Source organism: Charadrius vociferus, unplaced genomic scaffold, assembly GCF_000708025.1.
Source record: "Charadrius vociferus isolate BGI_N301 unplaced genomic scaffold, ASM70802v2 scaffold565, whole genome shotgun sequence".
Classification (NCBI taxonomy): domain Eukaryota; kingdom Metazoa; phylum Chordata; class Aves; order Charadriiformes; family Charadriidae; genus Charadrius; species Charadrius vociferus.
Window position 1 is genome coordinate 2,069,541 of NW_009648358.1, and position 14,850 is coordinate 2,084,390.

Consider the following 14,850-nt stretch of genomic DNA (forward strand, 5'->3'; position numbering starts at 1 on the left):
GAGGGAGTAATGCGAAACAATCTTGGAGCTGTGTAGGTGGACGTGCTCTTGTACAAAACCTGTGACACACCACCTCATAATTAAGAACATATAATTTCATTCCTGAAGATTCAGATGAAAAAGCTGCACAGGTGAAAGGAAGCTCACAGTTGAAGTACTTTATTCATGTTTTCTTTTCTAGGCAGATATTAAGAAAGGGAGGCAAGATTAATGCTATCAGATATAGAACAAAATACCATTACTGTTAGGATAATAATAATAACCCACATATAGATACTCGTTTTCTGTTGAAGTGTTACTGGATTACAATAAGAATAGTCCTGGGACCAGGGATTGGAAGTCAAAGTTATCAGTCCTTGAGTTCTCTTCTTGAGTCATTAGGTTGCAGTCATTTGAGTAAGAGTGCAACTTCAAAAGGAAGGTGGATATGCTTAAACCTAGTGCCTGGTAGTGCTTGGTGTGTTCTCCCTTGACGCGCAGGCTTTAATTCCAGGGAGGGTGCGGGACACACTGAAGACAGGCCCTTCATCTCCTGAGCCACGTGAGTTTCTCCACTACAGAAGTTATGTACAATTTTCACTTAAAAAAATGAAGTCGCTTTAATGGCATTTTCAGGGAGCCCTATTTGAATAGATTTCACAAGGTCTGCTTTTGAACGCATTCACTAGATGTTTTCCTGGGACTTGCCCCTCATTCCTGGATTTCAGCACGGGCAAAGCACCACGTTGCTCGCATCAAAGCAGTTCAGAGCAAGCAAAGAAAAATCCCAGCTGCTAAAGAATTTACAAAAGGTGAAAATAATATAACTACAAATTTTGGATACTTCCAAAAAAAAAAAAGAGAATTTTTCTTTCAGATGGCTTTTTGGATGTACGTGCTTAAAGCCAACCTATGTTCTGTTTAAGAAAGACACATCATTATTTCAGTGCTGCTTCTCCTTTCTGAAGCCATCTATAATTCTGTGCATTAAACATGTTATTCACTGATTCTCCATTACATATACACAGAAAAATACAGTCAGGAAGTGTGACTTTTGAATCTAGTTTTCATAAAGCCTATGAATACTTTGATGTAGTACCTGCTAGAAGTGACTATAATTCCCTACAGAAAAAGAGCATACTTTACCAAGAAAACAAAATCAAGGATTTACTAAGAGACAATTTTTTTTAATAAATATGGAAATTAAAAATCTAGATTACTGTGTGACTAACTGTACAGCTGGAGTAGAATAGCATCTTGTATAGGACAGAAGGCATGAAACTACTTACATTACCACCAGTAAGGGCCAGCCTTTGATGTGTGGTAATTTTATATTGTATCAAATATTACATTATTATAATTAATATTAATAAATTACAACTGAAGAAAAGTTAACCTATTTATATTTTTAATAAATCCATGTAATATATTATGTACAACTTGTATATCATACCGTGGTTGAATTTTGACTTTTAGTCCTGATATAATCTGTTTGTAATACTTTATGCAGGTCTTAGCCAGAAGATGCTAACTAGTAGCACTGTGGTCCAGCTACCTCTCGGTCAGACTGCATATCTCCTCCCTTGCTGCTCTGTTAAAGACGAACAAGCCCCAGTATTATCTGAATATAGATAGATACTACTATACATTTACCCTGCTAAGCTGACCCTACTGGGCTAATGGAATAAAATATAGTATAACATGGAAGTTAAAAAAAGAAGTAACTTCAAAGCATTACTTCTGGATGATTTTCTGAAACCATCCAAGAAAGTGAGCTAGCACTTCCATGTGTGTTGGAAGCGTCCATGAGACAAATGGTCCATGAGAAAGGTGATGGAAAGTTGATAAATACTGGAAGGGAGACTGGAAACTAGAAGTTTTACAAAGTGTCAGACAGAAAAGGCATACCATTTTTTTTTTGTAGGGTTGGGGAAATAAGAATATTTGTAAGAAATCAGTGACAGGATTGTTTCTTAACATCATTTGATTTCTGTGAGTATTTTTATTAATGATACTGCTGTGTTCGGTCTTAAGATCAGAAGGAATTACTGTATTTTTCTGAATGTTTGCCTCAAATAGATCAGTCTCTACCAGTCCATAACTCCAAAGCCAAAATGAAAAATGACTGAGTGCCAAATTCTGGGAGGTCCACAGGACGACTTAGGAAATGACAGGTCCAATAAATCCTGCAAAGTAGCCTCTCTTGAAGCGTACCAGCTGAACCTTTTCTGGTTTATTTTTTTAGCCTTTGGGGTAAAGATTTCCCTGAGAGTCAAACCAGCGTTTGACCACTGGGGGTCTTGGTTCCTCTGGAAATGTGAGTATGCCACCTTTATTAGATTTGAAATACATGTTGAATTGGTTTCTAAAGTAAAGTTTAACTGTCTTTGAAGCTAAGTGAATAATACAAATAATTGTGTATGGGGTAGGCATTTCACTTCACTGCTTATAAGGTACTGCCTGATTTTGTGACTTTAAGGGCCAGATTGTGGCCGTGCCCTCAGTTGCTACCAGGGAAGCAGTGAGCACCTAATTCAGTGAGATGATGAGCACCACATGACAGAGCATCCACAGATGCTAAAGAATCCTCCAAGATGGGCTGTGGCCCTGTGACTTGGAGAAGAAAGCTGAAACGCTGTGCAACCCGACGGCACTGTGCCAAGTTTCAAGAGGAGCAGCAGAGACTTTCTGTGTAAATTCCTACTGCCACTACTTGCCTCACACTGAGGGGAAACCGCTTGCAAAGTTAGCTCTGACTGAACACAAACATGAAAAGCAATACTGTGAAAGTGAAACCATCAACATTGATCCTGTCTCTAAGTCCAGTCTCAGGCTGTGAGCACTAAAAAGTAGGATTTCTTTACCTTACAGCTTAAAAGCTGTATATTTTGCCAATAACCATTATTCCGATCACAGTGGAGTTTCTCCTACTTCCAGTTGCATATAGGAGTAGGAAAATAAGGCAGATCCTACACAGTTCAGTAAGTATAACGCGGGATATTAAAGTTGGCAGAATTTGAGATTTTTAAAATGTGCATGTATGTTTTTGGGTCTAAGACACAATACTTAATAACTCTTCTGGTTTTCACCAGCTCAGACATTCTGTGATACAACGTGGTTACTATAAACAGTTTGACCAGCTGTAAATCAGTAACCTACCAGAGCTGAGTGGGGTTAGCCAAATTCAGCTAACCAGGGTGCAGGATGCAGAGTGGGGTTCAGGTTGAGGGGGACCTCTAAAAATCACCTAGTCCAACTCCAGGGCCTCAGGGCAGGGTAGCAAAGGCATCTGAACCTTGCCATTTACAAAGGGGATGCCTGCTCCCCTGGGAGAGAAGAGGCATTGACCTTGTTTGCACAGATGGGGACGGGCAAAGAGAGGCACTCCCTTCGGCAGATTTTGCACCGAGGGGAAAAAATAAAGTCAAAAATCTATGTTGCATAGATGTTTGGGTTTTTTAGCTTCACAACGTTAGTTGTCTTTTCATAGTTCATGAGATTGTGGCAGAAGTAAAACCACCGCTATTGTGTGTACCAGAAATGACCCAGCCGCATCCCTTGTGCCGCGCAGGGCTCACCACATCGCTTCACCATCTCCGGCTTAGCCGGTGTTAAACGGAGACCTTTACTACAAACCTCCCCCCTCTATTTCTTTCACTTTCAGGATTAAGCTCCTGCATTCCTCACTGGCAGGAACTGCAGATCCATCCCCCTGCTAACCCACAGTGTCATCAGAAAATCCTGGTTTAACTCAAGGGTGCTGGAAAAGGGCATGCTGGGGGCTGGGGACTCTATACTCATTTCTGAGAAAAGATGGGAATAAAGGGAAGGGTAGGTTTTTTTTTCCCCTGTGTTGTTCGCCACTTCATCACGGGAATTCCCGTCCCTGCCTTTTCAGAAACACTGTCTGAAGGTTGATTTTTGAGGTTGCAGTTCTCCAAACTTCCTCAAGGAATGTAAACACTGTATGATGACAGCTTAAGTAATAAAAACATCATCTAAGAGGCAATCTGGGCTGCCAGCCTCCAGAAGGGAAACATGGACACAGATTGGAGAACTACTGCTGCAGCTGTACTGCACTTTCAGATTAAACAGTGGGGTAGTTTGTTTATTTGACCCTTTTTGTTGATTTGACTCTCTTATTGTCCTGCTGCTGTCTGTTCTTACTCAGTTATCATTCACTCTTATTTCCTAGACTTTCTTGTCCAGAGGGCCCCAGGCAACTTATGGTGCATAAGCTATGGCAATCATAAATGTAGAACATTAGGGTGATTATACCCAATTATATGGTGAATGGCTAACGTATGCTTTCCCTTTTATGGGTCATAAAGTATGTTGCAAACGTTAATTTGTTGAACATCACACAGAATCCCTCTGGGGAAGCTGTTACTTACGTTAAACCAGCAACTTAACGGTTATGTCTCACTGTCAGTCAGCAGCAAGCTTTATTTATTTTCCACAGACTAAAAACCTTCCCAGGTTATGTTTAATTGTGATTTCAGTGATTTATATTGCTCTTTACAAAACCTTTCTTCATTTCTCAGAGCACAGAGAGAGCCCTGTCTTTAGGAATGTGTCTCAGATTGTTAAAATTCACCAGGCAACAGCATGCAAGGAAGAAAACACATTTCTTGGAAGTTCATGGCTACAGTTTTCCACGTTAGTAACTTCAATGAGATGCTTTTGACCATTTTCTTCCTGTTTTTTGAGACTGAAATCACTTGAGTTATCCCCATATAAGAGGCAGCCTTCTTTACTATGTAAATAATTAACCATCTTTAGAAAGGTGTGTTTTCATATTCTGTTCTTGCAGGCACCATGCATACAAAATTATCTCCGGAGCAATTTGAGAACTTAGGAGGTGCTTAGGGGAAGTTGACCAGAGAGGTGGTGGAGTCTCCATCCTTAGAGATATTTAAAAGCTGTCTGGACATGTTCCTGGGCAACTGGCTGTAGGTGGTCCTGCCTGAGCAGGGGAGGTGGACCAGACAGTCTCCAGAGGTCCCTCCTAACCTCAACCCTTCTGTGAACTTTTATTTCAAACATGAATGAAGAGAAGTCCAGTAAAAAGAGGGCCCATATCCTGCCCTCCTGTATACATAGTTACTGCTGTAATTAACTGCCTTCCTAGAGGTGTCCATGAGGGAAGAATCCTGTCCTTTTCCCCGACTGAGTATTCCTACTGTTATTAGCATCAAAACCAATGCTGCTATTAAAAAGTCACACAAAAAGATCCAAGGCTCATAAAAGGTGTACATGTCCCATCATTCTTCCAATTGGTAAGATGACACTTTAGATGTAGGCATACATCTAAATAAATAAATGAAGCCAAAGCTGCTTCTAGCATAAGCTTTTTATATAATGCAGAATAACACAAAAGGCAGAACCAGTACACATCACTGGGGAGAAAGTGGTACAGTAAATGGGTATACTTGCTGTCAATAAGTATCTCCTACTTGGCTGGGAACAGTTGCTACAGGGAAGGGAATTATCATGGCCAGATCTCCACTGCGCAAAGGATTTGTCACAGCTACAGAACACAGATAAGGAAAAAGTGTCTCTAAAGCACCTCTGTGCTGACCAGGACCCAGCTGGCCAGGAATCAAAAAATACAGAGCAGGGCTACTCTGGTTTTACTGGCAGTTACTGAAAATTCTTGCAAACTATTCTCTTCAGACAGCAGCGTACCAACTCCACCTTTGCAAGGCCAGGCAGGTGCTGTACCACACTAGGTGGCTGAGCTGGGGAAGTGTGAGAAATACAGGAGCGTAGGCAGGCATCAAGGAAACAAAATGTTGTTCATATCCAATGAGGTTAAGGCAAAAGTTACTCCTATTCTGGATTCAGATCAATATTTGCAATTCAAGGAGCCTAGTGGCAGCGCATCACTCAATTGATGGGTTCTAAGCTAAACTGCTGGCAGTGATCACTTTGAAATGCAAACTAGCTGTCAAAGGATTAAGAATGCATTGGGGGAAAAATACTATTTCTAATTTTCTTCCGGGTATTTCTCACAATGTTAGAAAATGGCCCCGATTTTAAGGTGAGCAGAGTTTGCCAAAGAAAAGAATGGTATTCGTAGGATTGTGTCTAATAAAGAATAAGAAAGGGTGGTCAGCCATAAACACCTCTGTGAGAGGAAGTGACCTCCTCACAATGACAGCTCCTGTACCAGCTGCTGCCACGGTGCCTTCCTCATTGACTTCCACGTATGTCTTATGGACAACATCTGACAGCACCAGATATTTTGCAAACGACATTGCAGAAAGATCGGCTTTTGATTCAGTGAAGATGTCAGTCATCCCCATCTCTTGTAATACCTCATTGAGGTTAAAGGTGCCTTCGAGCTTGAATCGGGGGAGGTATACCTCCACTTTTGTCTCAAACATGTGCTCTGAAGAGGCCCACAGCATTAAATTTTCATAGGTCATTGTGCTTTCAATCTAGAAGAGGGGAAAAAAAAAGAGCTTAAAACAGGCGAGAGGCTTTGAAAAGTTTAGATCTTTACCCAGCCTTAATTCAGACAGCAAACTTTCAGCCCTAGTGCACAACATATACTGCCTTACCTGCTCCAGCCCACCAGTAGATCCATCAGCCGTGTCACCCGGCAGCAGGATGATCATGCTCAGTGACTTGTGAGCGTAAGGGAGCTCAAGGACCTGAGCACCCATCTCCTCAATGTAGCCTAATTTAAACATGCCTTTCTGATACATCATCTGCACGGGTTTTTTCTCATTCTATTTAAAAGAAAATTATATAGTCACTTAAGCAATACAACTCTTAACATTTAAACTTATTATAGGCGTAATATCAGTAGTCAGGGTTCCAGCAGTAACTATTGTTAGGCTAAATATTTTTCTTTATTTTGTTGCATCTACAGTGACACACAAAACATCAGCTTTGCCATGCATAAATACAGCAGACAGTTCTTTGAAGAAAAAAACATTTTCCTGCAAATGATCAGGTAGTGAAGTTGCTTAATGGTGTTACACTTCCAAACAGGCTGACGCTGGTTGGATTTGCAAGTCCTAACTTGGACTGGGATAAAGAAAAAATAGCACTGCAAGAATCAGTCTGTCATTTATCAGACTGATTGTTTAGAGAGGAAGTAATAAATAGGTTAAGAGCAAAATCATAGCCTTTCTCAGGCATCCTCTTCTCGATCTTGTTCTCTTGCCATTTTTTTGTGATGGGGTTGTTTGAAAGCTGTATGAAGGCTGAAGTTTCCTTTTACAGTTGGCTAACTTCTTAGCTAACTTCTAAGCTAAATTCTAAAGCAGTGAAAGATGACTTTTGGTACATGACATATTTTCAGCAAAAAATGCCTCTAGTATTGTTTAGCATATGAAGAAAAATCTATACAGCTTCTCCTTATCTCATAATTTTCTCCTACTGCAGCAGTGCACCAAAAGTTCTGAGCTATAGACCGTTGTGAATATCCGTATTCAAATATATATTTAAAGTCACAAATATAATTACCCAATATGACAGTTTCTTACCAGTGTTTTAACAATGGAATGCAACATGATAACTAAAAACATGTTTTTCTGACCTTTTCCTTTGATATATGAGGAACATTCAAAAGAGATTTTTTCCCATACAAAGCTCTGCAATTTAAGATTAGACCTAAATCTGTTGGGTTTTTTTTCTCTTTTTATGGCTGAGAGCTAACAGAATATTGCCACAACACACAGAAAGAAGATAAAAGTGAATTAAATGAAAATAAATGTTTTTTTATTGTCTTTTTTGATAATATCTGTCAGACTTAAAGGACACGCAAAATACTGGGAGGAATGTGCTTGTTAAAGAAATAACTTTGCGACCATATTGACAACACCTTAGTTAAACAATGAAAGGTTTGGTGATATCCCTATGGCAGAAAAAAGGGCTAAAAAATAAAATATATTTAAAACAAACTTTCAAATGTTGCAAATACTATAAATAAAACAAGATACTCTATAAGAATTTCTCATTTTTCAAATTGCACCTGTATTTTTGAAGTTTGTTACTATCTGGCCTAGTTTGTTTGGTCTGTTTTAATCTCTCAAATGTGTAGCTAATATTAAAATATATTGAACATAAAAACACCAGGGTGACCTCTTGGAGCCTATATGAAATGGGATGTTCAGATTTGCTTCCATCCATGACAACTATCTATAATGAGTACTATGTTCAAAAGTGTTAATCAGGGCTAACACTTGTGTTTTGCCAGTCGCCAAAGCAAAACTCTGAGTTGTTGCAACTTCTCAGTCTTGCACATTTTTTCAGTAAAGATTACGCTTTTCTATGAAAAAACCTCTTGCCAATTCTACCCAACAGGAGAGGCAGGTTCAGTTCCCAGCACACCCACACCGTGCTCACAGGGCAGCTGAGTCCTGGACATTGTGCTTCTGTGTTATGCTTGCTTCATTGCTCACAGTATCTAGGCTAAATAATGTTAAGATTTACAGAATGCAGATGTACCTGATTCAGTTTAAAATCTCTCTGTACTGTTTTTTGTTCCTCGAACTTGTGTTCCCAGGATGCTTTGAAGTAGATTACGTTCACTAGCACCAGCAATGCACTTACGTCAATCACACCAGGAGCAAAGAGTTCCTTGATTTTACCTAAAGGAAATTTTGGAATACACAAGTATTTGTTAGTTGTCACTAAGACTTGACTGAAACCCAATTACTTGTCTGTGAACTTAGTTTTGGAGAAGCTTAGAAATCCAGTTCCTGGTTTATTCAAAGGACAGGGAAAATATAGGCAAATGAATGGTAGAATCCTCTGCACTGCTACCAGCCAGGGAGGACGGGGGTCACCAAATTAGCTAACTGTCAGTGTCAGTGACCATACATACGTGCCAGGGGACATTAACCATGAGGAAGGAGACAGAACCATTAATCACATTTTTTTGTTTACCTGAGGGCATCTCGCCCTTTGCCCTGAGCACAGCAGTGAACCAGCTGTGGAGCTTTTGACTTCCTACACAGAGGCTGAAGTAGGAGTTAGAAAGTCCACAGCCTTCACATGAGCAACCAGAGCAACAATGGCTCCTAACCCTGAGGAAGGTGGCTCCTGAACCTTCAGCCCTCTTACTGGGAGCCAACTGGGATTAACAGCTCTTTCCACATGAGTCACAGGCTACTCTACCAGCGCAAGGACAGGTTTGGTCAGGAGATGGGCAACTGAGGAATTACAGAAGCCTTCAAATCTATTTGCTTGTCCCCGAGTAAATTCTGGTTTATGTTCAGCCAGAAGATTTAAAAAATTCTCATCCTGCTGCTACTGCAGCTCTGGCAAAACTAAAGGAAAAGGGCATGTATCATGTTTAGTCTAATCAGCAAGAGCCAATGGCCCCTGCTAGCCTGTTAAGGGCAAGAGCTGGTTGGTTGTTACTTGTGATAGTGAGTCTCACTGGTGGTCACATCTCTCATCTTTGTGGGCATTGTTCTACATATAACCTCCTTCCCCCCACCGCCCCGGGCTGTTCCCAGTCTCACCATGAAGCTCACAGCTTCCATCTCCTGCTGTCCTGTATCTGTGTTTGTGGCTGTTTGTGGAAGCAATTTCTCCAGCCAAACCTTATATATATTATTGTGATTATCATGCCAGGCATAAGGGTGGGAATACAAAAGTATTTGACAACAAACACACCTTTAATTCAGAAATAATTTAGCTAATAACTTACTCTAATATTTAAAGAGTGGATGGGGAGACAAACCATCTTTAAACAGCGTAAGACTGAACACCCAGAAACGCAAACAAGCCTTTGCTTTTCATATCCTGGAATTTCTTTTGTTGAAGCTGTGGAGGAAGGCAGTGGTAGCACGGCTATGGTTTTGCTTTGTTTTACCTTGTGTCTCACTTTCAACCCAAGTGTTAATTTTTATTCTGGCAGCTTCAAGAGCACCATGAAAGTCCACTGTTTGCAGCATTGCTCCATACAGTTCCTTAGTGCACATTAGAAATTGCTGTAAAGCAAAATAAAGATTATGAATTGGTCAAATCTGTTAAGAACTTATTCCCTTCTGAAAGAAATCAATGGTTCAAAACTATTTTAGAAATGGTGAAGGAACTGTTGACTCCAACAGCCCAAATTTCATTTTTGAAACATCAACTATCTGAAATTTATTCTTTGAAGAACAGATAAGTATTCTATTGCATAGGCAAAAAAGTAAATAAGTAAAAAGCCAGAAGAAAGAGTCTTACCATGGAAAACTGCATACCCAAGGTGCAGATAAAAATTACAGAAGATGCAAGATGTGTTGTTTAATGCTTAAGTAACCATATAATTCAACAGAAATAATTGACAGAAAAGCAAATATGTGACTAGCAAGTTACCCATACTAGGTACTCTAGAGACGACTCTGTCATTCAGTAAGAAAGGAGTAAGAAGTTCAGCACAGCAGCCCTATGCATGACACTATAAAACATCTCAGGTGATAAGCCCTCTTCAAGCTGACTGCTGCCCTAGCGATGCCACTTGCAAGTCCAGAAGTATCTTACAGAGAGCTCAAATAGGCCACTGTTGGCTGTAGTCGCACCTCTGGATGAGTGTAGACATACGCCAAAAGCGAAGAGATTCCTGCTTTATTTTTGCTCTATAGCCATTGATATCCACAGGGGAAGGTTAAGCAAAATAATTTAAAGCTGACACTCTTGTCTCTTTCCCACCAGCCCCAAGAGATACAGCCCCAAGAGATACAGCTCCAAGAAGCACACCAAGTGCTGCAAAATACGCAAACGGGGGACAACAGTGAGGCTCACAGTTAGGGAAGTTTGAGGACAGGGGCACAAGAGCCAGCAGATACAGGTAACTCACCTGCTGGAGTTCAAATCCTTGTTGTATAAAGAGATTGTTGGCCAGGGTTAAAACATAGCTTTCACCAAGGTTTTGCAGTTGTAAAAGCAGTGCCTGGAACGCTTTATGGTTAAGGTCCCCATCCTTGTTACACTGAGAATATTACAAGCACAACAATTATAACAATTCCTCCATATGGCTTTGGTTGTTAATTTGCATCCTAAATAGATTACGCTATGGGGCTAACTCCTGCTGTACTGATTTTTAAATCCAGCTAGTCTAAGCTTTGCAGTCTTATCCTCCTTCAGATGAGATCACTGAAGGCTTTCGTATTGACTTCATGGAAGACTTGGCCCTTAATTTATTAACACCTTGCACCAGGCATTTCCTAGCAGATTAGACAGACTGTGTGCCTGTGATCTTGACTCCCTCCAGTGGCAGACTCTAGTGCTTTATACCTAGTAACCCACCGTGCAGTGAAGAAGAGATGCCGCTGCTCCCCACCCAAGGACACACCTGTGAGAGGGAAGGCTGTCTCTCCTGGCTTCGTTCTGGCTCCATTTCTGGGGCTGCGCTCTCAAGGTCAGATCCAAGGCTCGTTCTTCCTGCAGCTTTTCTGACATGGAGCACCTGCAGTGGAAGATGCCCAATTATGGTAATCATAACTGGGATAAAAGTGTTTTCCTTGTTTAAAAGATTTGCTATGTTGTCCTGGATAAACAGCGTGGATTTATGAAAGATACTTCCTCAGCTTCAGTCAGGCTTGAAATTGTTCATATATTCATGTTCGAATTCACATTTCTACACTAGCAAACCAAGAACTTGTACTTAATCCCTCAAAATGTTACTCTCCACTACCTCAAATTGTTTACAATCGATTTGTATTTTTATTGCTACAGTTACCTTAAATTTCACAACAAAAAGTTGCCTTAGGAAAAGACATAAAAATAGTTTTCTTTGAAAACATCAAAACTGGCTTTTTGCAGTAATTCTTAAACTTTGCATCAGCTTAGGAAATATATCAAAACCACAACGTTCTTAATGGAAACCAGTTCTTGTTTCTAATGTGCAAATATCTCACCAAAAAATTTCCACCAGCTCCTCCGTTATAATAATGTTGCATCATACACAGATTTAATCTTTTCTATTCATGATAGTGGATCCCCATTGCTTTCCTAAAATAAGCTAGAGTCCCTGTGTATTGGGTTTATGTAGCAAGGTTATGGTAGCCAGGGGGCTGCAGGGGTGGCGTCTGCGCAGAGATCAGGGGCTGCCCCCATGACGAACAGAGCTGTTTCCAACTGGCTCCAAAATGAGCTGAGTCTGGTTTGCCATGACAGTAATTGCTGAGTGATCTCCCTGTCCTTATCTCAACCCACCAGCTTTTTCATCTTATTTTCTCTCCCTGTCCCTGTTGAAGAGAGGGAGGGAGGGAGTGGCTGGGTGGGCACCTGGCAGCCACCAGCCAAGATCAACCCACCACACCCTGGGAACCTCATGAGGAGGGCATGTCTACCTCAGCTACGGGTGACCCAGCAGTCAGACTGCGCACATGGCAGTGACAGGATGTGATGGATGAAGCTCTAACAGCACAAAGCCAGCTACTGACAAGAACCTCTGCCTTAGGATTATTGGCCCTTTACTGCTCATGGGCACAAACAAGAAAAGACAAGAAAGATTGTAGAAAGCAGAACTTGTGCTGCTGGGAGTACAGGTGCAGCAATCAGAGGGGTGGCCTTCTTCACCCCCTCTCTGCCCACCTGGGTCCCTGTGACCTCTGTAGGTGAGACACTTTGACTCTTCAATGTCATAAGTGGTAAGTGACCTAATGCTTCCAGCCACCCAAGTGCAATCACTTCACATTTCTGCAACGCTCCCTGCTACCCACTCAGACTCACACTTTCAGGATTCTCATAGAAACCATGAGAGGAAGCACCTGCCCATAATTTTGAAACAAAGTCTGGTGTTCTAGCAGCAGGCTGGGGGAAAGCCAGAGTGCCCCACTGAGGTGCATCGCTCCTCTCGTTCAGCTCTTGCTCCATGCTCAGCACTCTGCATGGGGGCACGGTGCGATTCACACAAGCAGATGGCAAGGATCACAGCACACCAAGCATGACTCTGAAGGCAGCACTTGTGCTTGTATTTGTGCTTTTTTCCTGTGAGACCCTGGCACGTGTGTTGTGCTAGGATGCCCAACATTTCCATAAGAGAGCAGCAAGCAATGTGGATGCATCTCGGCATGTTTCATTAATACTCACTTTTTCTATCTGAGCAGCAGTGTTGTTTTTTGCACCTAGATAGACCAGGGCCAGGGCAACAGAGATGCTCATTGGGGAGAAGACGATGTTTGTACCCTCTGCATTTCTGTTGAGCTTATTGTAGAGATCAAGGCAAAACTCAGTAATTGATCTAGAAACGGAGTCCATCATGAAGCAGCAGTTGACTGGGAGCACAAAAGAAAGAAGAAATTTAATGCAGCTTGTTGCCTAGCTAGATCACACTGTGAAGCATCTCTCTGCCCCAAGGTTTTCCCATAGCTGGTTGCTAAATAATAGAAGTTTGCTAAATTCTGAGAGTTTGAAACAGCCAAGCTTGCACATATCTGTCAGTCCATGCTATACAGCGGAAGCTTACACAGTAAGTCTGCAAAAGGGAATCACATTCATAACATATGGAAATTCCTCAGAAAGGACCATTTTTCTGTCTTATCCCATGGTGTATCTTATTTCAGATCATGGAATGGAAATTAGTCAACCGTGGATTAACATTTTCCTTCTCCAAACTGGTTTGATGTATACTGTTATATCAACTCTTTCCTCTTGTAACAACATATGATTAGTGACAGAAACTTGGTGACAGAAATTACACCTGCATATAACCATGCCTGGTAACCTGAGCTGTGGCATGAGGGTTTCAAACAACAGGTTTATAAAAACAAAATCACTATTAATTAAATGTTTTCATTTATGCAAAAGGGTCATTAACAGCTATGGAGACTGAACTACATACAGAAACATGAACAGTTTGAAATACACTCTTAAAAAAACTTTCCCTCCTCATGAGTTTTCCAGGCGCCACAGATTCAGATGACATACACAGTTTAAATTTCCAAACAAAGCAATATCCCTGAAAATAAAGTCTGTAAGTTCCTGCTAAATGACACAACAAGATCTGTGTCACTCTTGTCTTTTGTACTATAAACTTAACAGTCTGATACCTTTCCTGTGGGTCATTTACATTAAATACACTCTGCTAAGAACAAGTTGGGACCAAGTTCCAGCTAGATCCTTGCAAGCAGGAGGCCATCTGGAAAAAAAGGGGGTTAGAAACTCCTTTCCTGTTCCCTAGGAGAAGAATTGTGTTGTGTGTGATCACACAAGCTTTTCTGGAATCATAATACCTAAAAAAACCTGCATCACTTTTGGTGTCAAACAAATGATATTTTGGAAAGCACGCCAGAAAAATGTGTGAAAAGTAAAGCATACACTCCTGCCTGCTTGCAGACGTAGAGAGGAGTAACTGTGGCCTGTGGTCCAGAAAGGTACTTTATTTAGGGGAAGGTACACAGCCACATTAAGGAGAGAAGGCCCTCATGTCTCCCGCAGCACAGATCTGGCCAGCTCTAGCTTTCAACCTCGGCCAGGACAAGCATGGGTCAAGTCAACAGCAAGTTGCCAGAGCTCCTCTCTGTTGAAAATATGGGTGAGGGCACAGCCAAGTGGTTATTCCACAGAAGGGCACAGCACAGCAGGTGCTCTTTCTCAGCCCTGTGCCTCCCGGCTGCCGCAGTCTGCAAGGCCAAGTTGTGTGAGGAGCTCCAGCCTGTGTCACCAGAAGGCTAAGGGTGGGGAGAGGCTGCTGCAAAGCCGGACTTCAGGATCTTTCATCAGCAGAACCCTTGTATGGCCTGTCCTGGGCTGTTGGTGTCCAGCAGCCCCTTTGAGAGAGGTTTAGAGCCTTCTTGGGAAGGGGCTGCCCTGGTGCCAGGGACCTCCATCCCCAGCCAGCCAATGGTCCCCTGCCACCCCTCTTCCCCACCGAGGCCTCAGCTCTTCTCCCACAGCCACAGTCCGCCTCCCCTCCCC

General features: G+C 41.7%; 1 protein-coding gene across 1 annotated transcript; it reads right to left on the reverse strand.

Moving 5' to 3' along the window:
* Positions 1-6,017: 6,017 nt before the first annotated feature.
* LOC104286647 (leukocyte elastase inhibitor-like) lies at positions 6,018-13,191 on the reverse strand. Its single transcript, XM_009885262.1, has 7 exons — positions 13,024-13,191; positions 11,282-11,395; positions 10,787-10,918; positions 9,818-9,935; positions 8,443-8,585; positions 6,546-6,716; positions 6,018-6,422 (listed from the first exon to the last, which is right to left on the reverse strand). Exons 1-7 carry the CDS (start codon positions 13,189-13,191, stop codon positions 6,018-6,020), a joined length of 1,251 nt encoding a protein of 416 aa, XP_009883564.1.
* Between the last annotated feature and the right edge of the window lie 1,659 nt (positions 13,192-14,850).